The sequence below is a fragment of the Microcebus murinus genome, chromosome 18 (assembly GCF_040939455.1).
Source record: "Microcebus murinus isolate Inina chromosome 18, M.murinus_Inina_mat1.0, whole genome shotgun sequence".
NCBI lineage: Eukaryota > Metazoa > Chordata > Mammalia > Primates > Cheirogaleidae > Microcebus > Microcebus murinus.
The window spans coordinates 22,294,484-22,322,304 of NC_134121.1; the positions used below are offsets into that span (position 1 = coordinate 22,294,484).

At 43.8% G+C, this 27,821-nt stretch overlaps 2 protein-coding genes across 3 annotated transcripts in view; one reads left to right on the plus strand and one right to left on the minus strand.

The window, feature by feature from the left end:
- SUPT6H (SPT6 homolog, histone chaperone and transcription elongation factor) overlaps positions 1-15,216 on the minus strand; it is a 35,744-nt gene extending 20,528 nt beyond the window's left edge. Inside the window, exons 1-11 of the mRNA XM_012740579.3 lie at positions 15,049-15,216; positions 6,378-6,516; positions 4,715-4,873; positions 4,547-4,623; positions 3,999-4,191; positions 3,675-3,759; positions 2,063-2,336; positions 1,600-1,701; positions 1,237-1,353; positions 790-879; positions 493-635 (exon numbers count right to left, since the gene is read on the minus strand). Coding sequence (XP_012596033.1) covers positions 493-635; positions 790-879; positions 1,237-1,353; positions 1,600-1,701; positions 2,063-2,336; positions 3,675-3,759; positions 3,999-4,191; positions 4,547-4,623; positions 4,715-4,873; positions 6,378-6,486 — 1,349 coding nt within the window. The 5' untranslated portion in view covers positions 6,487-6,516; positions 15,049-15,216. The remainder of the gene's footprint in view (positions 1-492; positions 636-789; positions 880-1,236; positions 1,354-1,599; positions 1,702-2,062; positions 2,337-3,674; positions 3,760-3,998; positions 4,192-4,546; positions 4,624-4,714; positions 4,874-6,377; positions 6,517-15,048) is intronic.
- Positions 15,217-15,510: 294 nt separating this feature from the next.
- SDF2 (stromal cell derived factor 2) lies at positions 15,511-27,590 on the plus strand. 2 transcript variants are annotated; one of them, XM_020281233.2, is made up of 4 exons: positions 15,511-15,661; positions 21,387-21,583; positions 26,923-26,953; positions 27,062-27,590. In XM_020281233.2, exons 1-4 carry the CDS (start codon positions 15,511-15,513, stop codon positions 27,208-27,210), a joined length of 528 nt encoding a protein of 175 aa, XP_020136822.1. In that variant the 3' UTR covers positions 27,211-27,590. The 2 variants fall into 2 exon arrangements, with proteins under 2 accessions (XP_020136822.1, XP_012596034.2); XM_012740580.3 differs by having other exon boundaries at positions 26,923-27,590.
- Positions 27,591-27,821: the final 231 nt, after the last annotated feature.

Below are 27,821 nucleotides of genomic sequence, written 5' to 3' on the forward strand. Positions count from 1 at the left end.
CAAACAGAAATGATGACTGGTGGTTGTTAGAAATGGAAACAAGAAGGGAGAGGTAGCCAAGGCAGCATGTTTCTAGAAAAGTTCAAAGTCCTTGAGACAGTCCTTGTCCCTCCTCTTCCGCTTCATGATGCTGGCCACTAAAACCATCTGCTTCCCTCCCATAGCCCACTCTGACTGCAGGCTCACCCAGATACTGATCATAATTTGGTTTCCCACATAGCTCTAGCCACATGGAATAAATGTACAGATCTGTAAATATAAATATCCAATCCTTCTCACAGTTAATTTTTTGGTAAAGAAATAGTCTTTTACATATTGATATGTATACCTAAGATGAATTTGTGTCAGAAAGATCACCTTTGATGTGCTGACAAGTTGGGTTCTAAGGGATGGGGCCCTATGCTGCAAATTTTGCAAGGTTAACATTGCTCCTGGGTGGCCTGCCCTAGGTCTGATGGCTCCCTGTAATGGGTTAAACCCTGCGTATACTACCTCTCCATGTCCGTGGTGTCCAGTGCCCGGATGCCATCAGCAAGAGGTTTGTCAGGATCAGCAGAGATTTGCTCGTACTGATAAGCCTGCATCTTCTCAAAGAGCCGTGTTAGGTTCTCTTTACGGATCCTCAGCTGGGTCCACTAGAGCAGGGCAGGGCAGGAGTCAGGGCTGGTGTTCAACCCAGGAGACCCGGTAAAGAAACTTGACAGGTCGGGGGGTTTGGGTTTGTAGTATACTGGTAGTAGTGGTGCCCAAACCAGCCCATGCCTCCTTGAAGGCCACAGACCCACGTACCTTTTCATCCCATTGCCACACCCTCCACAGGTCATTGATGTGCAACTCAGGCTCAACGTACTCCTTTCGGTAGAAGGCAATAAAAGGCACCTAGGGTGGTAAGGGGACTGTAGTCACTCAGAGAGGAATGATCTGCAAAGCTCACCTCTGCCAGAGGATAACAAGTTCCTGGATAAAGCTCTAGGAAATGCAATAGCCAGAAGCTCAGTCTCCCTCACAGGCTCATCCAGGGCACAATGCTCTCCCCAGCAGGGGAAGATAATGCTATAGACATGGCAGCATTGTTCTTGGGACCACTAGGGTCCTCACTAGTCCTATAACTTCTTCAGTCAAGGAATTACTTCTGGAAACAGGGCAAGGGGGCTCCCTCCCTAATAGGTAGTTATCTTTTCCCTCATCCCCTAACTAAATTTCTAACCAACAAACTACTAGAGCATGAGGTGCTACCTCAAAATGCTGATTCCGCATGAAGCCCAGGGCCTCTTTGATCTTCTGAATTGTGCTGGGCCCCTTTCGACTAAAGCTGCTGGTTGGTTGCCCTCGGTCTAGGTAATCACAACTCTCCTACAGTAGAGAAGAAAAAAGAAACATCAAAACCACTGTTACTTGCCTTGTCTTACCACACAAAACTGCTTCATAATACAAAATGACTTTCTCAGATGATATCTAAAAAATCTCTCTCATGCACATACACACATACTTTTCTGTATCAGGCACACAGATGTATGGGGCAGGGGAGGAGGGGCTCCCCCCCTACTGATGAAGTGGCTTTTGGTTCACGGTATAACCTAAGGATCTTTTGTTGCGTACCTGGAGAGAAATGGTTGGTGTGGCAAAGGCATTTCTGTAGATCCAGTCAGCCTCTTCTTCTAGCTCATCATCTTCAGCGCCCTTGACTGGGATGGAGCGGAGCTGCGGTGGTAAGACAACAGAGCAACAGTGACTTGATCTTGTATCCCACTTAAGGAAAAACACACCCTTCTGGACAGAAACATGGGATCCTCAGGCATGCATTTCCAGTACCTGGCACAGTGTCATCCTGGCTGAAGTAAGCATTTCATAGATTTGGTAGAGAAAGAGCTCCATTTCAAGAACCACAAACAACGTTAGAGTCTATCTTCCCTCCTCTAAGAGCTGGACTCCTTGGACCCTTGGTCCGATGGGGTTCAAAGCCCATCCTGGATACTACCCAACATAGGACAGTTGCTAGATTGTTTCTCAGCTACAAGGCGATGACAGATTGGCAAAAATACAGAGGCTGGTGGTTTCTTACCTGGAACCTCTCAGGCAGGTCAGTGGCTCGGATTTCATTGTCTTGATCTGTAAGGTGGCTGCTTTCCAGCTCACTGGGCTCATACATTTCAAAGATGCTCCTGCGGCTCACACGCTTCTTGGTGGTCTTTTTGGGGCGCACGCGGATTTCACCCTCGGCCTCATCATCCTCATATTCATACTCTTCCTCTAGTTCTTCATCATACTCGTTGTATTTCTCAAATTCATCATAGTCGAAGTCCACGCCAAAGATTTCCTGGGCTTCTTGCAGAGCTCTGTGGGTGAGAACAAGAGGCAACTGGCTCAGGTTCAGGTGAGAGGAGAGAAATGAAGCTCCTGTATAGATCCTTTATCTGTCCCAAGACAACTAAGAAGGTTAGGAGAATGGCAAATAAAAGAACCATATTCACTGTGGAAAAAAAGGCCTAGCTGGGGAATATTTCTGAGCAAACTGGTTTAATAGAGAATAAAAAGACCATCTTTAGGTCGGGCGCGGTGGCTCATGCCTGTAATCCTAGCACTCTGGGAGGCCAAGGCAGGAGGATCACTCAAGGTCAGGAGTTTGAAACCAGCCTGAGCAAAAGTGAGACCCCGTCTCTATTAAAAATAGCAAGAAATTAATTGGCCAACTAAAAATACATAGAAGAAAAAAAATTAGCCGGGCATGCCTGTAGTCCCAGTTACTCCGGAGGCTGAGAAAGGAGGATCGCTTGAGCCCCGAAATTTAAGGTTGCTGTGAGCTAGGCTGACACCATGGAACTCTAGCCCAGGCAACAGATTGAGACTCTGCCTCCAAAAAAAAAAAACATCTTAGCACCTGCCAGTGAATAGGAATCAAATAGCAACAGGGCAGATGAGTTCATATTCTGCTCAGTGGATCCATCTTCTGTTAAGGTATTGCAGTATTCCCTTAGAGCAAAAGCTTTCAAACTGTTAAACTATGAAGTAGGCATCTTTCTTCTAATACAATTGTATTTAGAAGCTCAATACGTAAATGAACAAACATGGAGCTGCAGACTGGAAAAGGCTAGAATCTTGGCAGGGCACCGTGGCTCAAGCCTGTAATCCTAGCACTATGGGAGGCTGAGGCGGATGGATTGCTCCAGGTCAGGAGTTCAAAACTAGCCTGAGCAAGAGCGAGACCCCGTCTCTACTATAAATAGAAAGAAATTAATTGGCCAACTAATACATATAGAAAAAATTATCTGGGCATGGTGGCACATGCCTGTAGTCCCAGCTACTCAGGAGGCTGAAGCAGCAGGATTGCTTGAGCCCATGAGTTCAAGGTTGCTGTGAGCTAGGCTGATGCCACGGCACTCATTCTAGCCTGGGCAACGAAGCAAGACTTAGTCTCAAAAAAAAAAAAAGGCTAGAACCTTGCCCATGTAGACTCCACCCTAATCCCATAATGGCCCCAAAATGGAGAAACATCTCTCAGGGCTTCTAGGAGCAGCCTTAAATCACTGCCTCGTGAGGTCATTCAGGGCACGGAAGCAAAATGGCTGCAAGCTGGGCATGCTCTCATTTTTGGCAGTGGACTTCAAATTCCTCCCTTCTGAATGGGCCCACTCAATGCCTTTATCTCCCTCCACCTTGTACCAGACCCCACTCACGCATCTGTGTATCCGGGAAGCTTTTTCCGCCACTTAGGTTTTTTTAGAGGTTGTCCATCATCATCCACAATGAAGTCGTCAATATCTGGGTAGGGAAAGGAGGGGTCAGTGCTCAGCGTCAGGAGCTGAGCAAGGGCCAAATGGCTTTAGTTTCTACTATGTGAGTGGCCAGTGAGGGGAAGAGTAGGGAGGCGCCTGAAAAGGAACTTCTTTATGTCAAATGCTAGGGACTGTAGCTGAAGAATGGATTCCAATCCTATTCCTAGGGGTCAGGAAATTCCAACACCCACCCAAACGGTGGCTTTCCTGCCCAATGCCACCTACCTGACTCTTCATCATCTTCCTCTTCTTCCTCTGGAGGAGCCATGGGGGCCTCCACAGCCTCCTGTCCTTCTTCCCCTTCCCCGTCCTGGAAGATTTCCTCCGCAATGGCCTCTTTTTCATGTTCCTCCTTGCCATATTCCTCCTCGTCATCGTCCTCGTCATCTGACATTTTTTTGACACGGCGGTACTTTTGCTAAGGGGTTGGGAAAACCTGCCTCATCAGTCTGAGGAGTCTGGCATAAGGATGCCTGCCATCCTGTTTTCCCACCACAATTACGCCAACCAAGGGAGATGGGAAAGAACATGTTGAGTGATGCTCTTTCAGCCCCAAGGCCCACCACCCTTGAAACTTTGACAAGCCTTTCTCTAACAGGCACCCAAACCTGGGATGCAAATCTGGCCTCCACAGAACAATGATACTGAGCATCTTTCTTTTCTCTGGTGCTCTCCAGACTGTTCTAGATGTACCTCCTCTCCCAGAGAGACCCTGAAATTTCAGGGGCCTTTTCCTTCACCCCCTAGGAACAAAGACAAAGAATGACACTTACTCCTCGTTTGACTTTGACACCCAAATTCTCTTCAATGAGGTCAAAATCATCATCTTCCAGGCGGTCATCAAAAGATGCTGAGGAAAACAAAGTGTTAGTGATGGGGAGGCCCCTTTCCCACTGCAACTTCCACCCCAGTCTCACCTGACCTGAAGACAGACTACTCACTGCGTTTTCTCTTCTTGTGGCCAACATCATCTTCTGAATCACCGGAATCACTGCCCTCATCCTCCTCTCCTTCATCTTCATCATCATCATCATTGATAAAGCCTTTCAGGTTGCCTTGCTCATCTTGATCATCTAGGTTTTCCTCCTCCTCCTCCTCATCTGGAAAAAATACATGTTTGAGGCACAGAGACTGGGTAACTGGCTGGGGATAAGGCAGGGCCACCCGCTTAATGAGATTCTCCATTCGCTCTGCACCTAATGACCTGGGTGCCACGTCTACTCTTCTGCCTCGTGTAAAGATACAAAACACAGCCATCAACTTAGAGCAACAGCATCTGGAAATGACAATTTCTTTTCTATGTTCACCATCTGTCTTTAGGCAAGATGACCTTTCTAATTACTTTGGCTCCTCAAAATCATTACCAGAGGCTTACAGCCATCAATAACCCTGTTTTACTCAGTTTATAAAATTAGCAGTTATAGTCCTTCTTTCATCCATAATTCTTTTGTTTCTTGTTTTAATTTTTAGAGATAGGGTCTCCTTTCTTGCCCAGGCTGGAGTATAGTGGCATGATCACAGCTCACTGTAACCTTTTTTTTTTTTGGAGACAGAGTCTCGCTTTGTTGTCCAGGCTACAGTGAGGGCCGTGGCATTAGCCTAGCTCATAGCAACCTCAAACTCCTGGGCTCAAGCAATCCTGCTGCCTCAGCCTCCCAAGTAACTGGGACTATAGGTATGTGCCACCATGCCCGGCTAATTTTTTCGATATATATTAGTTGGCCAATTAATTTCTTTCAATTTATAGTAGAAATGGGGTCTTGCTCAGGCTTGTTTCAAACTCCTGACCTAGAGCAATCCGCCTGCCTCGGCCTCTCAGAGTACTAGGATTACAGGCGTGAGCCACCGCGCCCAGACTGTTTCTTCTTTTAATTTTTAGAGATAGGGTCTCCTTTCTCACCAGGCTGGAGTGTAGTGGCATGATCACAGCTCACTGTAACCTTGAACTCCTGGGCTCAAGAGCCTCCCACCTCAGCCTCCTGAGTAGCTGGGACTACAGGTGCACATCCCGATTGCACACACCCTAATTTTTAAATTTCTTTGTAGAGACAGGGTCTCTCTCTATGGTATCCAGGCTTGTCTCAAACTCCTGGCCTCAAGCAATCCTCCTGCCTTGGCCTTCTAAAGTGCTAGGATTATAGGTGTGAGCCACTGTACCCAGCCTCATCCATAATTCTTCTGACAAAATTTACATTTCCCTTTCCCCCTTTAAAACCATTTCATGGCTGTACTCTGCTAATCATCCCAAAGGTTGGGTTTGACCAGAGAAATAGGAAACTGGGTGCATAAATACCAACACCACTAGGTCTAAAGGTAGGAAGTGTTACATCTGTATTTATTTATTGGCTTAGTATCTGTCCCCTCCCACTAATGTAAACTCCACAACAGCTGGGTCTTTGTTTTGTATTTCTAGTTCTAGGTACAATGCTTGGCATACAGCAGATAGATGCTCAGTAAGTATTTTCTAAGAATGACTGAAAGTTCTCAAGCTGGTACCTCATACGTGATAACTTCTGTGCTGAGCCTGAGCCTTTCATCAGCAAGAATCCAACTATCCAAAGCTTAGCAATAGTGGGGAGAAGCTTGAGGCTGGGGCCTCCTCACCATCATCCTCTTCTTCCACAAATTTCTTGGTGACTCGGGGCACCACCTCGCCTTCATCATTGTACTCTTCCTCTGACTCCTCAGCCTCGCTTTCCACAAAATCAGACATTGCAGCTTCTCACAGTCTGCCTGAAGAGGACTAGGGAAGAAGGGGAGGGTCGGGGATAAAAAATGAAACACAAGATATTATAGGGGGCTCTTCAACTTTCCCACAAACAGCCTTTTAGCCACCTGCCATTGCTATGCCCACTCAAATCACTTCCACTAGGGGAGAAATCAGTTAGAATCAGATGGCTCCATCTCTTCCATTTCCCATTCCTCCCAGAGTTGCTCCTCTCATATGTACTTTTAAAAAGATAGCAATTATACTGGACTTGTATCATCTCTCTTCCCAGACTTTTACTTCTCTTACCATATGGAGGAAGAAATGGGCAGATGAGGAAAGAAACTAATGTAGAAATAATTATGTTAGTGGGAATATGGTGATAGAATAGAGTATGTGACTTACTCATAGGGAAATAATAAATGCCAACTTTATGAAAGGCACTTTCATATACACTGTATCTGGTTATTAGCAGAGTCAAAAGGAAAATCCCTTTCAATAGATTAATCACACAAATACTTCAGGAACTTCAGCCCAGTTGTGCGAGTGTTGGTTGGGAGCATTTGGGTAAAAAAGGGGCTTCTTTAGAAACATCACAACTATGATTCTATTTTTATCATTTACCTTTCCTGCAAAAAATCTCGAAAGGTAACAACTAAATGGAAAAATTTCTGGGCTTAAGAGTAGGGATCAAATCCTGGTCTCATCATTTACCATCTACCATCTATATAAACTTAAACAAATTATTCGATGTGTCTGAACAACAGTTTCTTCATATGGAAAATGGCAATAGCACTACCTACCTCACAGGATAGTTGATAATATTACATGACATAGGGGAAAGAACCTATTGTTTCAAGATATGTTAACTGAGTTTGAATCCTAGGCCTAATTTTCCTTAGCCATCTGTAATTTTGTAAAAATCAGTCTGAACTTTATCTTCTACTTCCCTGCTTTAAGACTCATCCAAAACCTGGAAATTGCAGTGGAGAACTCCAAGAACCATAACATGGTGTTTGATGGGCCTTGAGCGGGACTTTAAAAACAGCACAGATCACCACATCATGATTCCATTTTAGAACCCTGAAGCTGGCTGCTGATAAACTCAGTACCACTCCTCATCCTGTCTGGTATAATGGTCTATTGTGTATATCCCATATCCCTTTCCCCCATTTAGACTACAAACTTCTGGAAGATAGAGACCATATCCAATAGAGGTACTAACAAAAACCATGACAATACAAGAGGCATTACAATACTCTTTGTGATTCTATACCAGAAAAGCTGTAACCCTCTAGGTAGTCTGTACAAATTAGGAACTGTTAAGTGCCTGTTAAATAAATTATTTGTTTTTTCATATTGTTGCCATTTAACCAGTTAAAGATGGCAGTGGGAGGGAGAAGAGGGTAGCTAATGGCTACCTGAAAGCCTAAGCTCTAAAGGAACCTTAAATTCCATGGCTCTAATTTTCCCGAAAATTGCCCTTAGTATTATCAATATCATAACCAATTAGTTAACTTAAAGATTAACTGAGCCCAAACAAACAAAACTGAAGGTACTGGGTTCTGATGGAAAAGGACGGGCAATGTTCCACTTTAGCTTGATCTTACGTTCAATTTTAGGTTGAGGTTGCAGATTTCACAAACCTGCCATGTACATACAATGCCTGCTATGTACATACACTCTGCTAAAAGATTAAGGATGTAAAGAAAATAGGAATGTCTGTTTTCAAGGAGCTGACTATTCAGCAGAGGGAGAACTATAAGGACCATAAGATAGTTTCATGTATTATGGTAGATGTATAGAGCAAGCACAGAAAGAGAACTGGAGAACAAACCCATAACACACACACAGAATCCAACCAAAACTAATACGGGTCTCTCCTGGGTACTTTAAGCAATTAAAAAAGTACACTGAGGAATAACGTTCATTACACACCTACCTAGTGCCAGGCACTAACAAATATCCTATTTTAGTTTTTTTGTTTTGCTATCTCTATTAATGGGAACAAATATCCTATTAATCCCTACACTGTCTTTTTTTTTTTTTTTTTGAGACAGAGTCTCACTTTGTTGTCCAGGCTAGAGTGAGTGCCGTGGCATCAGCCCAGCTCACAGCAACCTCAATCTCCTGGGCTTGAGTGATCCTTCTGCCTCAGCCTCCCGAGTAGCTGGGACTACAGGCATGCGCCACCATGCCTGGCTAATTTTTTCTCTCTCTCTATATATATATTAGTTGGCCAATTAATTTCTTTCTATTTATATTAGAGACGGGGTCTCACTCTTGCTCAGGCTGGTTTTGAACTCCTGACCTCAAGCAATCCGCCTGCCTCGGCCTCCCAGAGTGCTAGGATTACAGGTGTGAGCCACCACGCCCGGCCCTGGTTAAATATTTTTAAAGGTCTCAATTTTAATTTCTGATCTGATAAACATCAAAATATCAATGGATATAACTCACATAAACAAAATGTTTTTGGAATCCTAAATAATTTTTAAGAATACAAAGGGGTCCTGAGACCAAAATATTTGAAAAGCACTGTAAAGGCCACCCTGTAGGGCCATAACATAGGAAGCCTTGGAGTTAGACTGAAGCTGCCACCCGCCACCCCATCTGTATCCTTAAGGTCATTTTGCTTGAGTATTGCCAAAAACAAATGTCTTAAACTACTGCCAATTAAATCTGGAGCTCTAATTTTAATTTTGACACCACCCCCCACCCTTAGCTCTGAACTGAGCCATTAAAAAAACATGTGAGTACAGGAACCTCTATACATAGCTTACTTTAATTAAGCTATCAGACCCCCAAGTTCAATCTTTTAAGGCTTCAACATCTTGAAATTAAACGCCAGCTCCTGCAGACCAGATGCTCTACTAGCCTACTTAACAGAGAGAAACAGAAAGGCTACCTGATAAAAACAACAGCTTTCTTCTGTCCCAGGGGGTAGCTCGTGCTCTGTGCTGCATGAAGCTTGGGAAGGAAGATAGTTGTGTTCCCTTCCTCCCATCACCTAGGTTAGCAATAAAGCATATGCTGTGCTATAGCTGGGGAAGGCCTCCTACCTAGCTCAACACCAAGACTTCCAGTTAAAAAAGGTGTGCCAGAAGCAATCCCAACTTGAGGCAACTTGTGGGAGCTAGATGTGCAGACTGTAGCAGCACTGCAGGCTGAGGCTGACTACTCCAGAACAAAGACACTAATATATTTATTATTAACATATGATATCCAGGATGAGCCTGATGTGGAACGGATTTTGTATTTAGTACTCATGCTCTTAAAATTTCTTCCATATTCAGACTGTTAATTTTGCAACTGGAAGAGGTCTAGAAGAGAAAAGGAAAGGTGGAGAGAGAAGGTTTCTCCAGGCACAAGCACAGCTGCAGAACAAGATGTGGCTCAAAGGGAGAGGCTGGTGGTTGCCATGACATTCTCTGGAAGAGGAATGAAACTGGGATCAGATTGCCACAGGGGAGGGCCTCAGCAGTCCCCTCCTTTGAACAAGAAGTTGTAGGAGGAGACTAGAGTGAAAAGAGATCTAGTCTGTTAATTCACTCCACTATGCAGCTTCAATTAACATTTACTGTTTTTCTTATGATCAAGTTCTGTGCTGAATCTTGGGTATATAAAAATGAGTAAAACATGCTTCCTACCCTGGTGGAGCGCACAATCTATCTCAAAAACCTTGTAAATGAGGTTATAACAAAGCATAATTAATGTTATATTAAGTTACATACCTGAACTATGAGGCTGGGGAATACCTCAGAAAAGGCCATGCCTGAGTGAGAGAGGAGTTAAGAACATAGTCTAGACAAAGATAACATGAGCAAAAGTTTAGCCTTGAAAGGGCTTGGTAGTCTGGGGAATAGCCCCAGGAAGCTGGTGTGGAGTTTCAACTGTAAGGCATTTGACAGTGTCTTGTATTCTATATTTTATGAGCAAGGGCCTAAGACTATTTATTCCAAAGATGTCCATGAATGAATAACCAATTGGAATCCAAAAACCTAAACATTTAATAAGTATTCAGAGTCTACTTACAAGTTCTTTTAAATCTGGGATTCAGAACTCTTTGTTATTTGAAAAAAAAAAAAACACACCCTAATTACACTAAGGCGAGATGCTAAAATACAGAAAAGTTTAATTCCATCTGTTATCATTTTAACAAGAACATATTTATAGGAAATAAATCTTTGACTCTTTTCAATAAAAAGCATTATTGTCAATAACGGTTATTAAGTAATTAAACAACATTATCCCTTTTCTTTTCATATCTCCTTGAGGAAACAAGGAAAGGGCAAAAGAACAGAAACAACTGAAATATGTAACCAGATTCAGAACTTCTGCAACACAGAGGGATTAACAGTTACTAAGCCTTGTGCCACACACGCTGGGGAACATACTTTCTGCTTGAGCACAGGTGTTGGCAAACTTTTTCGCTATAGGGCCAGATCTGCCACTGTAGCACAAAAGCATGTACATGAATGGGAGTGACCTAATTCAGCCCACAGGCCTTAGTGTGGTGACCCCTGATCTAGAAGTACAGGTCTTTTAAACAGTTAATAACAAGGGTAGCATGGGATTCTGTAACAACAGAACCTAACCTGGTTTTAAGGAAGTGACTGTAAACAAAGACCTTAGGCCGGGCCCAGTGGCTCATGCCTGTAATCCTAGCACTCTGGGAGGCCGAGGTGGGCGGATTGCTCGAGGTTGGGAGTTCGAAACCGGCCTGAGCAAGAGCGAGACCCTGTCTCTACTAAAAATAGAAAGAAATTAATTGGCCAATTAATATATATAGAAAAAATTAGCCGGGCATGGTGGCGCATGCCTGTAGTCCCAGCTACTCGGGAGGCTGAGGCAGAAGGATTGCTTGAGCCCAGGAGTTTGAGGTTGCTGTGAGCTAGGCTGACGCCACAGCACTCACTCTAGCCTGGGCAACAAAGCGAGACTCTGTCTCAGAGAAAAAAAAAAAAGACCTTAAAAATGAGGATGAATTAGTTCAGCAGAGGAGCTGGTTTCCTGGGGGTGGTGGCGGGAGAGGTGATACTGGAGAAGAGCACTTCCAGCACAAGGTGTGCACTGTGGCAGGAACAGAGAGGCCCAGTTTGATTAGGGAGAGGGAAGATGCTTCACAAGTCAGCAGTGAAGTCATAAGGATCTTTGTAAGGTAAGTTAAGGATTTTGGACTTTATCCTAAAGATGCCAGGAAGCCACTGCAGGGTTTTAAACAGAGAATTGACTGAATTTACTTTTTACCTCAACAAATACTTATTTAATGAGTGCCTACCACATACCAGGCATGTACAAGACAAGGTCCTTGCCCCAGGATATTTGTATTCTGGTGCAAGAGACAAACCACTATAAATAAACCTTACTATAAGTACTGGGAAAGAAATATATACCTTCACTTCCAAGAGGGTGAGTTTAGTTAGGTTGAGATGTCAAGGATGGGTAGGATGTGACCTGCAGAGCCAGGGAAGAGGTTCCAGTTGAAGAAGCGTGCAGGAACTTGGTATGTAGGTGATGTCCTATGGCCAACGTGACTAGAGCATGGTTGAAGGCAACAGTATACCAGGGAGCATGGGGCTGCTCAGAGGTGGGCCATGGAAAGCCACTAGAGAGTTTTAAGTAGGGAAAAGACGTGCTCCACCCTGACCTGATCCTGCTATATGGAAGATGAATTACAGGGAGATTTGAGTGGAAACAGGGAAAGATGAGGATATTACCGTGGTAGCCCAGGCAAAAGATTACGGTGGCTTGGAACAGGCTGGTAGCAGTGTTGATGGAAGATAGAAGGCAGATTAGACATATATTTTGGAGGCGGAAGTAAAAGGACTTACTGAAAGACTGGGCAAGTGGGGTAGTAAACACGAAAAAGCAAAGATGATTCTGAGAGGTCTGGCTTTAGTAGCTATGTGCACAGGAATAGCACTTAGTGAAATGGGAAAATTTTCTTTCGGTTATGTTAGCTTTGGGGTGCCTAAGAGATATCCAAATGGAGATAATTAAACAGGCATTTTGACTTATGATTTGGAACACAGAGAGGGCTGGGCTAGAGATTTAAACTTGAGAGTTGCCAACTTTCAGATGGTAATTAATGCGGCTAGACTGGGTCACCTAAAGGGAGCGAGTACAAGACTCAGGATTAAACCCTGAGAGAAATCCAACATTTAGACATTAAGTAGAGAGCAAACATGGCTAAAAAGAGACTGAGAAGGAACAGCCAGAGAAATGGAGAAAATCCAGGAGTCAAGTGTCATTAAGCCAAGACAGGAAGAGTTTCAAGGAAGGAAAAACTGTGTTGAATATTGCAGACTCTGAGGAAGATGAAAACAAAGTATCTACTGGATTTAGCTACATAGAAGTCACTGGCAGCTGGGCCTGTAATCCTAGCACTCTGGGAGACCAAGGAGGGTGGATAGCTCAAGGTCAGGAGTTCGAAACCAGCCTGTGCAAAAGCCAGACCCCCATCTCTACTAAAAATAGAAAGAAATTAATTGGCCAACTAAAAATATATAGAAAAAATTAGCCAGGCATGGTGGCACATGCCTGTAGTCCCAGCTGCTCGGGAGGCTGAGGCAGTAGGATCACTTGAGCTCAGGAGTTTGAGGCTGCTGTGAGTTAGGCTGATGCCACGGTACTCACTCTAGCCAGGGCAACAGAGTGAGACTCTGTCTTCCAAAAAAAAAAAAAAAAAAGTCACTGGCAACCTTAACAAAAGCAATTTCAACGGAGCGGTCAGAAGAGAAGCCAGATTGGTATAGGTCGAAGAGTGAAATAAGAGCTATGAATGTTGAACTGGCATAGGAAGAAATTTGGCTATGATGGGAAATTCTTAAAAATTAGGATGGTAATTGGAGAGGGATGTGAGGGAGACCAGAACACAATTTATATGCTGATGGGAACACAGTTTTATGGAGATTGATTGTACTGGGAGATGACAGGGAGGAAGTCAAGGGAAGGATTGTTGGTGGTGCCATTTATTGAGACCAAGAACACAGCATGAAGGGCAAATTTATTTGCCTCCAAAGATCACATTTCCACCACACTAGGTAGGCTTTCTTTCTTGTGAAGGAGGCCTTACAAAGGAGAACTTTATTTTATTTTATTTTTTGAGACAGAGTTTCACTTTCTTGCCCAGGCTAGATTGAGTGCCATGGTGTCAGCCTAGCTTACAGCAACCTCAAACTCCTGGGCTCAAACAATCCTGCTGTCTCAGCCTCCCGAGTAGCTGGGACTACAGGCATGTGACAACATGCCTGGCTAATTTTTTCTCTATATATTAGTTGGCCAATTAATTTCTTTCTATTTATAGTAGAGATGGGGTCTCGCTCTTGCTCAGGCTGGTTTCGAACTCCTGACCTCGAGCAATCCACTTGCCTCGGCCTCCCAGAGTGCTAGGATTACAGGCGTGAGCCACTGCACCCAGCCACGAAGGAGAACTTTAAAATGTGACTAAGCCTCTCCAGACTGCACCACTTCCTGATGTACTTAATCTCCTGATGAGGTTAAAACCTCTTAGAGTAATAAGACTATACTAATCTAATCTAGTAGCCACACAAGCCAACTGAATAAAAATGGACTTGTACTTGGGGAAGGGACAGTCATGGAAAAAGGCCCTAAATTCAGTTGATGGGAGAGCAAATCATACTTTTGTAATCAAAACACTGAAGACTTACAAATTGGTAACTTTCAGATAAACAGTGGAACCAAGCTTTCTTCAGAATAAGTTAATCAAATTCAATATTGTTTACATTCTCTATGTTCATTAATAGTGGTGTAGCTTAGTATTGCTTTTCTACTTTTGATATTACAGTGAATTTCCATGGAAGTATTTTTGGAGAGTTTAGGCCTCCTCCTAAATGAAAATAAGTATCAGTTCTTACAAAAACCCAAGGAAATGAACTGCTCCAGTTGGTTCAAAGGAGTGCCTGGAGAGAAGGGCAGAAACTTGAAGATAAAGTTTTGACTTAATAACCAACCCATCCTGATGTTCATGGTAGGCATTTGGCAAATGTTTGAGGAAATGAATTTACGGAGAATGGTCGGGCTTCAGGTACTTCAAAACCTTCCATCTTTAGGAAGGGATGAAGGATGCAGTCATCTACAAAAAGTTCTAATTGTATTATTCAACAGTATGGAAAGAGCTGGAATTCGGCATCGCCCTCTAGCCTGATGGCAGAGCTGCCGAAAGCTCCGTAGGATTCACAACCCCAGAACAAACAATTCGATCACCTGATCCGCCTCAGAAGCCCCAGGTCCCTTCCATCCCCAATCCTTTCGCGTGGCCCAGTTTTCAGAAGCTGCGGAAGGACGGGATCCCAGGAAAGCCTGTTGATTCAACAAGCCACTCAATTCGCGGGTTCCAGATGCTACCAGCTTGATAAAAGCCTTGAGACTATGAGCAACTACGCTGCTTTCCTCCCACCTATCCCCCGCATAGAGCAGGGAAGGCCAGGGCCCCCCTTCTTCTCGCATACGGCTCCCCAGTGCCTCTTCCCTTACAGGGCCAGGCCCTAGAAGCCCGGTTCCCTACCTGACCCCTGTGAGGAACACGCTCTCCAGTCCGAACTTTACCTGCCTGAAGCCCGTCGCTTCTCCGGTGCGCTAAGCCCCCACTGAGGAAAATGGAGTCGTCGAACCGAGACTGGGAAAGGATAGTACGGACCCACCGCACGGCCCCTCCGCCGCCACCGCCGCCGCTGCTGCGTCAACGTGCTACGTCAGATCCGGCTCCCTGTCACTGGGAGTGGGCGGGCCACTTCTTGTTCTATTCTACCTTGGGGCCTTCGTCCAGGGGTGCGGAAGCGGGCAGAAGCGGTCCAGGAAGGCAGCTGTTACAGACCCTCCCTAAACATAGCTAGGGGGCCGTAAGTAACCAGGGCCGGCGTGTTCCTCAGGCCGCTCTAGCTAAAGGAACCATAAAGATCACATTGCGACTTCTTCATTTCCTCGTCTCTGTGGCTCCGCCTCCAGCTTCCGGTTCCGGGGAGGGGCCAAGTTGTCTTCCAGGTTTGGGGGCTCCGCAATCCAGCTAGAATGGCTGTAGTACCGCTGCTGCTGTTCGGGGGTTTGTGGGGCGCTGTGGGAGCATCCAATCTGGCTGTTGTTACTTGTGGCTCTGTGGTGAAGCTTCTCAATACGCGCCACAACGTCCGACTGCACTCACACGACGTGCGCTATGGGTCAGGTACTGTGCGGGACGGAGGTTCGGTGGGCTGAGGAGGCCTTGTGGGCTCTGGAGGGGGCGGAGCCTACAGAAAATGTGAGGGTGTGGTCTGGGAAGGTTAGGGGTGCTCTGGGGAGGTTCCTGAGATCTAAAGGCGGAGAGTCGGAGAACTGAGTTGTTGGAAGGCATCTTAATCATAATACCAGCTAATATTTGGCGAATTACCGGTCAGGCACGTTCCAAATGTACTTGTTTCCGAATTTTAACATTCCTGTGAGGTAGGTACTGTTGTCATCTTCATTTCGCAGGTAGGGAAACAGACTCAGAAGTTAAATCGCTTACTCAAGGCTTTGCAGCTAGTGAATGACAGAGACAAGGGTTCTATCCAACTCTGTCCAGGTTCAAAGCCTGCTTTCAGCTGCTCCGGGATGGCACTACTAAGTGCGAGAGAGACAGACGTAGAAAATGGCAGTAAGTGCTGTATCTCTGAAGTTTTAAGCTCCAAGAGTTTACTCTTTGACTACAACCTTCTGTCTAGCTGTTTTGCATCGTACACTTGCTCTTTTTTTTTTTTTTTGAGACAGAATCTCACTTTGTTGCCCAGTCTAGAGTGAGTGCCGTGGCATCAGCCTAGCTCACAGCAACCTCAAACTCCTGGGCTCAAGCAATCCTACTGCCTCAGCCTCCTGAGCAGCTGGGACTACAGGCATGCGCCACCATGCCCAGCTAATTTTTTGTATATATATATATTTTAGCTGCTCAATTAATTTCTTTCTATTTTTAGTAGAGACAGGGTCTCGATCAGGCTGGTTTCGAACTCCTAACCTCGAGCAATCCGCCTACCTAAGCCTCCCAGAGTGCTAGGATTACAGGCGTGAGCCACCACGCCCGGCCTTGATCCCCTTTTACTCAAACTTTTAACCTTGTAAAGAAGTGACAGAAATCGCAGAGGAAAGTGCTTTTTACTGTATGAAAATTAAATGCTTAGTAATCAATTATTTCTGGGTTCATTCATTCAGCGTACATTTATTTCGTGCCTAGTATTCTTAGTACAGAAGATGCCATAGTCAATCAGTCAAGCAAGTTGCAAGGCAATAAAAACAGAAAAAAAAAAGAGAAAAGTTCAGCTAATGAGATGTGAGAGACATCTAAGGTAACTGATTTTTATCTTGGGTGACTAATGATGTTATTTACTAAAGGAGGAATGAGTTCTCTCAGGTAGGCTAGTTTGTGGTTCTTGATTTCCAAAACCTGTGTGAGCAATTAGACTAGGAAAGGAACTGAGTTATCATTGGGATGTCTGAATAATCCTAATAATGATAATCCTTAATAATCAACCTTAAGTTGATCTCGTTTCCTACTTTGGATCTACTGAATTAGAATGGAGGTGTACCTGTAATAAGTAAAAATAGAAAAAAAAAAAAAGAATGCAGGTGGAGAGAGACCTAGCAGTACGAAAATGTTGATGTAGGTTTAAAAAGCTCTTTGGGTGGTTCTGTTGTGCAGCCAGATTTGGGAACCAGGTTCAGTCTGGAGTTCAGAAGAGGGATCTGTGCTAAGCTTGAGATACAGAGTTAATTTTTAAAAAATATTTTGTCTAATTGGCTAGTTGATTTGGCAGGTGAGTTCAGAGTTAAATATAACATCATTGTACAGACAATGACTGAGGATGTGTTGGTAGTAGATGAAACTACCCAGGATGAACTGTGGTTCTCAATCTGGTGTCAGTTTTAATCACTTGAGAAACTTATTAAAAATATGGATGCTTTTGTCCTGACCCCCAACAATTGTTTAAGAACTACTGATGGAGACAGATAAGGGGCAGGGTGCTGTGGCTCACACTCTGGGTGACCGAGGCCAACGTGGGAGGGTTGCTTAAGGTCAGGAGTTCAAGACCAGCTTGAGCAAGAGTAAGACCCTGCCACTACTAAAAATAGATAAATTAGCCAGGTGTGGTGGCATGCACCTGTAACCTCAGCTCCTTAGAAGGCTGAGGCAGGAGGATCCTTTGAGCCCAGGAGGTTGAGGTTGCTAGGATGATGCCAGTGCACTCTACCCGGGGTGATAGAGTGAGACTCTGTCTCAAAAAAAAAAAAAAAAAAAAAGGAGATAAGGGCCAGTTATAGAACTCCAGGTAATCTCAAGATATAATGATTAGGGGGAGGAAATGGAAGGTTGACTAGAAAGTGAAAAAGTGGTAAAGACTCATGGAAAAATAAAATAAGAAAGTGAAAAAGTAGGAGATGAAATGTAGACCATGCTTTAGTGAAGCATGACTTTGATGACTGAGAGAGCTGTAACACAGTAATCAGAAGTATGAAGGGAGAGTTGGTTAGCCTTCTTTTCTTTTCTTTCTTTTTTTTAAGACAGAGTTTTTGGAGTGCGTGAGAGAGTGGGGGAAACTGGACAGCAAGTAAAGATGGAGGAATAAAGATGACCTAAGTGGGGCGTCAGGTGGTGGAGTGGTTGAGTGCTAGTTCTAGAACATTTGTTGCCAAGGCTAGAGTGAGTGCTCTGGCATCAGCCTAGCTCATAGCAACCTCAATCTCCTGGCCTCAAGCAATCCTTACTGCCTCAGCCTCCCAAGTAGCTGGGACTACAGACATGCGCCACCATGCCCAGCTAATTTTTTGTATATATATTTTTAGTTGGCCAATTAATTTCTTTCTATTTTTAGTAGAGATGGGTCTCGCTCAGGCTGGTTTTGAACTCCTGACCTCGAGCAATCTGCCCGCCTCAGCCTCCCAGAGTGCTAGGATTACAGGCGTGAGCCACCATGCCCAGCCTCTTTCTTTTCTTTCTTTTTTTTTTTTTTTGAGACAGAGTCTCACTTTGTTGCCCAGGCTAGAGTGAGTGCCATGGCGTCAGCCTAGCTCACAGCAACCTCAAACTCCTGGACTCAAGCAATCCTACTGCCTCAGCCTCCCAAGTAGCTGGGACTACAGGCATGCCCCACCATGCCTGGCTAATTTTTTCTATATATATTAATTGGTCAATTAATTTCTTTCTATTTATAGTAGAGATGGGGTCTTGCTCTTGCTCAGAGCTGGTTTTGAACTCCTGACCTTGAGCAATCCACTTGCCTCGGCCTCCCAGAGTGCTAGGATTACAGGTGTGAGCCACTGCACCCGGCTTCTTTTTTTTTTTTTTTTTTAAGATATAATAAAGTCCTGAGCTGATGGAGGAAGCCAGTAGAGAGGTGCTAATAGTTTTCTGTATTCATTCAGATAACTAGTGCAAGGCATAATGTGTTACATGGTAAAAGGGAAGTATCAAAATACTGTGGTCCAGGGTCCTCAAACTACGGCCCTCTGGCCACATGTGGCCAGCCGAGGACATTTATCTGGCCCGCCGGGTGTTTTTGCCACCACTGCCCGTCCTGCCTAGCAGCCAACTCGTCCGGGGCCCACAGTGCGCATGTGTGGAATGTGCGCTGCACTCTCCACCGGCCCTCCAATGGTGTGAGGGACAGTGAACTGGCCCCCTGTTTAAAAAGTTTGAGGACCCCTGCAGTGTGGTCAAAGCTGGGAGAAACAGGTGAGAGTAATTGAGGAAAGTATCTGGGAAATATGAGGTGCCTTCGATCAACTGGGTAGTGAATGAAGCTTAGGGAAAAGACTATCTCTGGAGTGCGTGAGAGAGTGGGGGAAACTGGACAGCAAGTAAAGATGGAGGAATAAAGATGACCTAAGTGGGGCGTCAGGTAGTGGAGTGGTTGAGTGCTAGTTCTAGAGTTAGGCTGTGTAGGTTCAGCTCCAGCCTTTTTTCATAGAGCTGTATGACCTTGGGCTTGGTATAGCCTATCCAGCACTCCAGTGTAAAATGGGGGAAAATAATAATACCTACTTCAGAGAACAGATGTGTGTGTCAAATAAGAATATTCAGGCCGGGCGCGGTGGCTCACGCCTGTAATCCTAGCACTCTGGGAGGCCGAGGCGGGCTGATTGCTCGAGGTCAGCAGTTCGAAACCAGCCTGTGCGAGACCCCGTCTCTACTAAAAATAGAAATTAATTGACCAACTAAAAATATATATATAAAAAATTAGCCGGGCATGGTGGTGCATGCCTGTAGTCCTAGCTACTTGGGAGGCTGAGGCAGAAGGATCGCTTGAGCCCCGGAGTTTGAGGTTGCTGTGAGTGAGGCTGATGCCATGGCACTCACTCTAGCCAGGGCAACAAAAAAAGTGAGACTCTGTCTCAAAAAAAAAAAAAAAAGAATATTCAAGTAAAGGACTTAGGTCAGTGCCTGATACCTATTTGTGTATATTTCTTTTTTCTTTTTCTTTCTTTCTTTTTTTTTCTTTCTTTTTTTCTTTCTTTTTCTTTCTTTCTTTTTCTTTCTCTGCAGAAATGTACCACTTAAGGCAAGATTAACCAAATTTAGATGATCCAGGAATACTTTTATGAGTGGTCTATCAATGTGTTATAAGAGTTTAGGAGCTATAATTGCTGCTTGAATTAAAGTTGATGGCATAAAGTTTTCTCATTTTAATTGTAAAATATAAAAATTTTTATTGTAGTACATATTGAACATTGAATAATATTACAAACATGTTAAAATTATTATTAGACAGCTGACATATATTAGGGGCTATCTGGGCTACTATATATGGGTAAACACTGCCTGTGCTTAAAAAAAAAACCCTTATATTTATATATCTAGTGTCCTTTGACACAAATTCTTAGAATTTTGTGATATGATACACTCCTAAGTATAGTTTGTCATATAACTAATACTATATGAAATTTAATGTTTTTTTAGCAATATTTTAATGTACATGAAAAATATTAGCATTTTCTCCCCCCTCCTTCATATCTGTTTTATGTCACAGGGCACATTGTTGTTCATAGGAAAGAGAAGGGTTTAGGTTGTGCTTACTCGCCTTTCTTTTTTTTTTTTTTTTTTTTTCATTTTGGGAAACATAAGCCAAATTTTTTATTTGTTCATTTCTTTTTTTTTTTTTTTCCTGAGACAAAGTCTCACTCTGTTGCCTGGGCTAGAGTGTCATGGTATCAGCCTAGCTCACAGCAACCTCAAACTCCTGGGCTCAAGTGATCCTACTGCCTCAGCTTCCCAAGTAGCTGGGACTACAGGCACACTACACCATGCCTGGCTAATTTTTTCTATTTTTAATAGAGCCAGGGTCTCACTCTTGCTCAGGCTGGTCTGAAACTCCTGACCTCAATCGATCCTCCTGCACACGGTCTCCCAGAGTGCTAGGATTACAGGTGTGAGCCACCTTACCCAGCCTTATTTGTTCATTTCTTGCATTTGAAGTACACTTTGATAACATCTTGGCCTGAGATTCTTTGCCATAGTCCTTAACTACAACATGATTGCAACCAACCACTTTATGGGGTTTTCCCTATTTTACAGAGGCCTACCCATTTCCCTAGTTTCTTATGATCATCAACACTAATTAGGTCATTTGCTGTTTAGCACAAAGGGCCTTCACCATCTTGACGTACACAGGCTCATTACATACAGTTGGATGCAAGCAGGGCTTGGGCCTTGTCTGAGGCTTTGGCCACTTTGCACATCCCCTATAGCCATTGTGGATGAGGAAGTTCTTCAGCACTTCTTGTAAAGCATCATTAACGTTCATTACACTTCCAGTAGCAATGTCTTCCTTGGCCATGGTGGTGGGTTACAGGTGAAGCTGAATCTTGAATGCATCTGAGCCTCTGCCTCTACTCAACTCATTGGCAGCAGGGAAAGCGAGTCTCCTTTCTTTCTTTAACTGCAGGTAGTGGTCAGCAGTCAGTAACAGGTGTAACCTCTGTGGACGACAGCAACAGTTACTGGAGGATACGGGGGAAGACTGCCACAGTGTGTGAGAGGGGAACCCCCATCAAGTGTGGCCAGCCCATTCGGCTGACACATGTCAATACTGGTCGAAACCTCCATAGTCACCATTTCACTTCACCTCTTTCTGGAAACCAGGTAAGGTGGCATCCAGTGGATCATTGATGCTCTGTATTACTCAGTCGTATTGTTTGATTTCTTGGTTCTTAACCCTTTCTTTTCCAGGTGTAGATGTTCTCTTATGTGCAGACCTGGAGAAATGGCTCTCTTATAAGTGTGAAGAAACTTGTTTCTGATCAAAGTGGAGACTTTACATCTAGACCAAATCAAGAAATGGGGAAGAAAGACAGAATAGGTATACATTAGCATATCATAAGTTCTGATAAATCCTATAATAAAGAAACCAAATTTTTTCCAAACTTGCAATAGGATATTATTTTTTAATGATGCTAACTAGCCACATTAGGAAAATGGATTAGATATTGTACTACTTTTTAAAAATATTTTGTGGGCCAGGCATGGTGTCTCATGCCTATAATCCTAGCACTCTGGGTGGGAGGATTGCTTAAGCTCAGGAGTTCGAGACCACCCTGAACAAGAGTGAGACCTAATCTCTACTAAAAATAGAAAGAAATGAGCCAAACAACTAAAAATAGAAAAAATTAACCGGGCATGGTGGTGTGTGCCTGTAGTCCCAGCTACTTGGGAGGCTGAGGCAGTAGGATCACTTGAGCCCAGGAATTTGAGGTTGCTGTGAGCTAGGCTGATGCCATGGCACTCTAGCCCGGGCAACAGAGCAAGACTCTGTCTCAAATAAATAAATAAAATTTTCTTGTGACAGGGTCTTGCTTTGTTGCCCAGGCTGGAGTGCGATGGTAGGATTAGTTCATTGCAGCCTTGAACTCCTGGGTTCAAGGATCCTCCCACCTTAGCCTCGCAAGTAGCTGGGATTACAGGCATGTGCCACTGTAGCCAGCTATACCACATTTTTAAACTTTGAGCTTTCAGGGGTTGCTTCAAGTTGTTTTTTTTTTTCCTTGAGACAGAGTCTCACTCTGTTGCCCGGGCTATAGTGCCGTGGCGTTATCCTAGCTCACCGCAACCTCAAACTCCTGGGCTCAAGCGATCCTCCTGACTCAGCCTCCTGAGTAGCTGGGACTACAGGCATGTGCTACCATGCCTGGCTAATTTTTTCTATATATATTAGTTGGCCAATTAATTTCTTACTACTTTTACTTGAGACGGGATCTCACTCTTGCTCAGTCTAGTTTCGAACTCCTGACCTTGAGTAATTCGCCCGCCTTGGCTTCCCAGAGTGTTAGGATTACAGGCGTGAGCCACCACACCTGGCCCTTTCAGGAGTTGTTGACCCCTTAATGACTGCTTCCCCCACCCTACTCTGCAATTTTCCCTTATTTTTCTTTTGTAGAGACTGGGGTCTTGCTATGGGTGGTCTTAACTCCTGGCCTCAAGTGATCCTCCTGCTTTGGCCTCCCAAAATGCTGAGATTACAGGTGTGAGCCACTGCCCACTGTGCCTGTCCAGTTTTCCCTATTAACATCTTATATTAGTAAATTTGCTACAGTTAATGAAGCAATATTATCAACTAAAATCCATAGTTTATTTCTATTTTCTTAGTTTTTACCTAATGTCATTTTTCCATTTTAGTATACCACATTATATTTAGTTGTCAATGTCTCATTTGGCTCCTTTGTGGTGTGACAGTTTTTCAAACTTTCCTAGTTTTTGAAGACCTTGACAGTTTTGAGTAGTGCTAGTGAGCTGTATTGTAGGATGATGCACCTTTGTTGGAATTTGAGTGATATTTTTCTCATGATTAGATTTGGTTTATGAAGGGTTTAGGGAGGAAGATCACAGAGGTACAGTGCCATTTTCATGTCATCATATGAAAGGTCATACTATCTACATGACTTATGATTTTTTTTTTGATCCAGAGTCTCCTTCTGTTGCCTGGGCTAGAGTGCTAAGGCATCAGCCTAGCTCACAGCAACCTCAAAGTTCTGGATTCAAGGAATCCTCCTGCCTCAACCTCCCGAGTAGGTGGGACTACAGGCATGTGCCACCATGCCTGGCTAATGTTTTCTATATATTTTTAGTTGTCCAGCTAATTTCTTTCTAGTTTTAGTAGAGACGGGTTCTCACTGTTGCTCAGGCTGGTCTTGAACTCCTGAGTTTAAACGATCCATCCGCACACCTTAGCCTCCCAGAGTGCTAGGATTACAGGTGGATTTATGATTGTTTATAATGACTTTGATTACCTGGCTAAAGTAGTGTTTGTTGGGTTTCTCCTATAAATTTAATCTTTTTATTTTCTCCCTTTTCATACCCTAATTTTAGAAGGAAGTCCCCATGTGCATTCCATACTTAAGGAATGGGGGCCGGGCGTGGTGGCTCACGCCTGTAATCCTAGCACTCTGGGAGGCTGAGGCGGGCGGATTGCTCCAGGTCAGGAGTTCGAAACCAGTCTGAGCAAGAGCAAGACGCAGTCTCTACTATAAATAGAAAGAAATTAATTGGCCAACTAATATATATAGAAAAAATCAGCCGGGCTTGGTGGCGCATGTCTATAGTCCCAGCTACTTGGGAGGCTGAGGCAGGAGAATTGCTTGAGCTCAGGAGCTTGAGGTTGCTGTGAGCTAGGCTGACACCAGGGCACTCACTCTAACCTGGGCAACAAAGTGAGACTCTGTCTCAAAAAAAAAAAAAAAAAAGGGGGCCGGGCGTGGTGGCTCAAGCTTGTAATCCTAGCACTCTGGGAGGCCGAGGTGGGCGGATTGCTCAAGGTCAGGAGTTCAAACCCAGCCTGAGCGAGACCCTGTCTCTACTATAAAAATAGAAAGAAATCAATTGGCCAACTAATATATATATATAAAAAATTAGCCGGGCATGGTGGCTCGTGCCTGTAGTCCCAGCAACTTGGGAGGCTGAGGCAGGAGGATTGCTTGAGCCCAGGAGTTTGAGGTTGCTGTGAGCTAGGCTGATGCCATGGCACTCACTCTAGCCTAGGCAAGAAAGCGAGACTCTGTCTCAAAAAAAAAAAAAAAAAAGGAATGGGGTGTGATGCTTCCCCTATTTTAGGATGGAATATCTCCATAATTTATTTGGGAATTTTTTCATATGGGCGATTTGTCTCTTCTCTCCAATTGATTTATTCAGTCATTTGTTTGTATTATATGACCTCATGAATATTTATTTTATACTTTGAGTTATAATCCAATACCATTGTCTTTATTTTGTTGCTCAAATTGTTTCAACTTTGGCTGTTGGGAGTTCTTTCAGTGGCTTTTGTGTCCCTTTGATAGAATCCCATTGTGTTTTCAAGCATTTCCTTACCTTGTGTTACTAAATGATGCTCCAGGCTCATCTTCTTTATTTCTTGCCCTAGTACTAGGATTGGCTATTTCTCTAAAGAGTCCTGCTTCCTTTTATTAAAGAATGGTATTAGAACCAAGATCTAGGCCCTATGTGAGCTTTTTGCTATTGGAGTGTTTCTTTTAGGCCCTCTCACCTGATAGAATAAAGAAATATATGTGGGCCGGTGGGCCGGGCGTGGTGGCTCACGCCTGTAATCCTAACACGCTGGGAGGCCGAGGCGGGCGGATCGCTCTAGGTCAGGAGTTCAAAACCAGCCTGAGCAAGAGTGAGACCCCTGTCTCTACTATAAATAGAAAGAAATTAATTGGCCAACTGATATATATAGAAAAAATTAGCCAGGCATGGTGGCGCATGCCTGTAGTCCCAGCTACTCGGGAGGCTGAGGCAGCAAGATTATGTGAACCCAGGAGATTTAGGTTGCTGTGAGCTAGGCTGACACCACGGCACTCACTCTAGCCTGGGCAACAAAGTGAGAAAAAAAAAGAAAGAAAGAAAGAAATATATGTGTGTATACTTACTCATGTACATATACATGTCTATACAAATATTTATATGTAGATATCATGTGTATCTATGTTAAGTTAAACATGGGTTTTTTTTGTTTGTTTTCTTAAAAAGATGGGGGTCTTCCTATGTTGCTCAGGTAGGATTGCGGTTGGCTATTCACAGGCAAGATCATAGCTCCCTGCAGCCTCAAACTCCTGGGCTCAAGCAGCCCTCCTGCCTCAGCCTCCTGATTAGCTGGGACTATAGGCGTGTGCAACCATGCCTGGCTAGGGCTCTTATACAGTCTTCAACTGTCTTCCATTACCATGTAGATCATTCTATTCTCCTCCCTGTGCTTATTTGTAAATTCTCACTCCAACAGTTAGACAACTGACTCCTACCATCTGCTATCCATTTATTGTTCAGTTCCAGTATACAAGTTTAACTACCAGAATTCTTAACAGGTACCCCCATGGGAAACAATTCTATCAAGTAGACTTCTATGCTTATGTACAGTTCTTTTGCCTTTAGTCTTACAAGTCCGTTTTCAAATGACTGCTTTTTTTTTTTTGAGTCAGAGTTTCACTTTGCTGCCCATGCTAGAGTGAGTGGCATGGTGTCAGCCTAGCTCACAGCAACCTCAAACTCCTGGGCTCAGCCGATCTTCCTGCCTCAGCCCCCCAAGTAGCTGGGACTACAGGCATGATCCACCATGCCCAGCTAATTTTTTTTGTATATATATTTTTAGTTGGCCAATTAATTTCTTTGTATTTTTAATGGAGATGGTATCTCGCTCTTGCTCAGGCTGGTTTCAAACTCCTGACCTTGAGCGATCCACCCGCTTCGGCCTCCCAGAGTGCTAGGATTACAGGCGTGAGCTACCATGCCTGGCCTGACTGCTTTTTATCATCTAAAATTATGTAGTTATTGGTGTGTATTTAAAAATTTCTGAAATACTCAGTAATTTTTTGATTGCCATTATATAGAAACTGAATATTTGGCCTTAAGGAGAATAGGAGTTAGATGAGGAGTGGAATACAGAGAACCTGCTATATTTCACTTAATTATTATTTATTCTCTCATTTAATTTTCACAGTTGCTCTGTAAGGTGATATTGTCATCATTTTATAGAGGAGAAAATGAAGGCTCAAAGGAATTACACAGAAAGGAATCAAGCTGAGATTCAGGGTCTGCCTGACTCCAGATCCTATCCCATTTCTAACTTTCTCATCAGGTTGTTTAATTTCTAGTTAAGGTAATGAAGCAGGAATATTTAAAGTCAAATAACAAGAGATATAAAGTGCTTTAAGACTTTAATACAACATATAAGGCAGATATATTAATAGTATTAATTGCAAAGTAATTATTTGGACCATAATCTTATGGCAGCTAATTTCTTTTCCTCTTACATGCCCTTTGTGTCTGTTTTTTGTTTTTGTTTTTTCTCCACAGCGTGTTTTATTTTCTGTAAACAACACTAGAAATCCTCTCATTTTTCACTTCTGGGTAGCCTTGGTTTTATTCCCATTGACTCCCTCCCATTTTCAAGCCTGTGAGTCAGCCATGCTAATGTTACCACCTTCTGTGTTTTCCAGGAAGTGAGTGCTTTTGGTGAGGAAGGTGAAGGTGATTATCTGGATGACTGGACAGTGCTCTGTAATGGGCCCTATTGGGTGAGAGATGGTGAGGTGCGGTTCAAACATTCTTCCACTGAGGTACTGCTGTCTGTCACAGGAGAACAATATGGCCGACCCATCAGTGGACAAAAAGAGGTGCATGGTATGGCTCAGCCAAGCCAGAACAACTACTGGAAAGCCATGGAAGGCATCTTCATGAAGCCCAGTGAGTTGCTGAAGGCAGAAGCCCACCATGCAGAGCTATGAATGTAGAGACTCTCAGCCATTGTCACCACACAGTGTTTATAGACATAATCTCTGCTTCACCCTGGGAACCCTGCCACAAGTTTCCTGGGCAGTGGCCATGTCAGCACTGAGATGTAGATGCATGACAGAAAATAGTGGTTGTGTTTGGAAGCTTCAGCCCTTCACACTTTAATTGGTTGCTTTCCCAGACTTGGGTCAGTTCTTTCTGAGGACATGTTGGTGAAGGAACAAATGCTTTTTATTCACACTGATAAAACATACTGCAGAGGACATCCCTCTTAGCTGGGATACTATTACTCCTTAAGAGCTTGGCGTTGTGGATTGTTAATGTGTGTGACTTTACCCCTATTCTTTCTCCAATATGATTTTTTAGAAAAGAATTTTCTACTAGTCACTGTGTTGTTATTTATCAGATGTGCAATTTCATGATTTGCTTAATCCTCAAGTCATAAGATAACTTTTGAGATGCTGGGAACCTTCTACATGGCCCCCTACCACTTTTTTTTTTTTTTCTTGAGATAGGGACTCACTTTGTTGTCTGGGCTAGAGTACAGTGGCATCATCATAACTCACTGCAACCTTAAACTCTTGGGCTCAAGCGATCCTCTTGC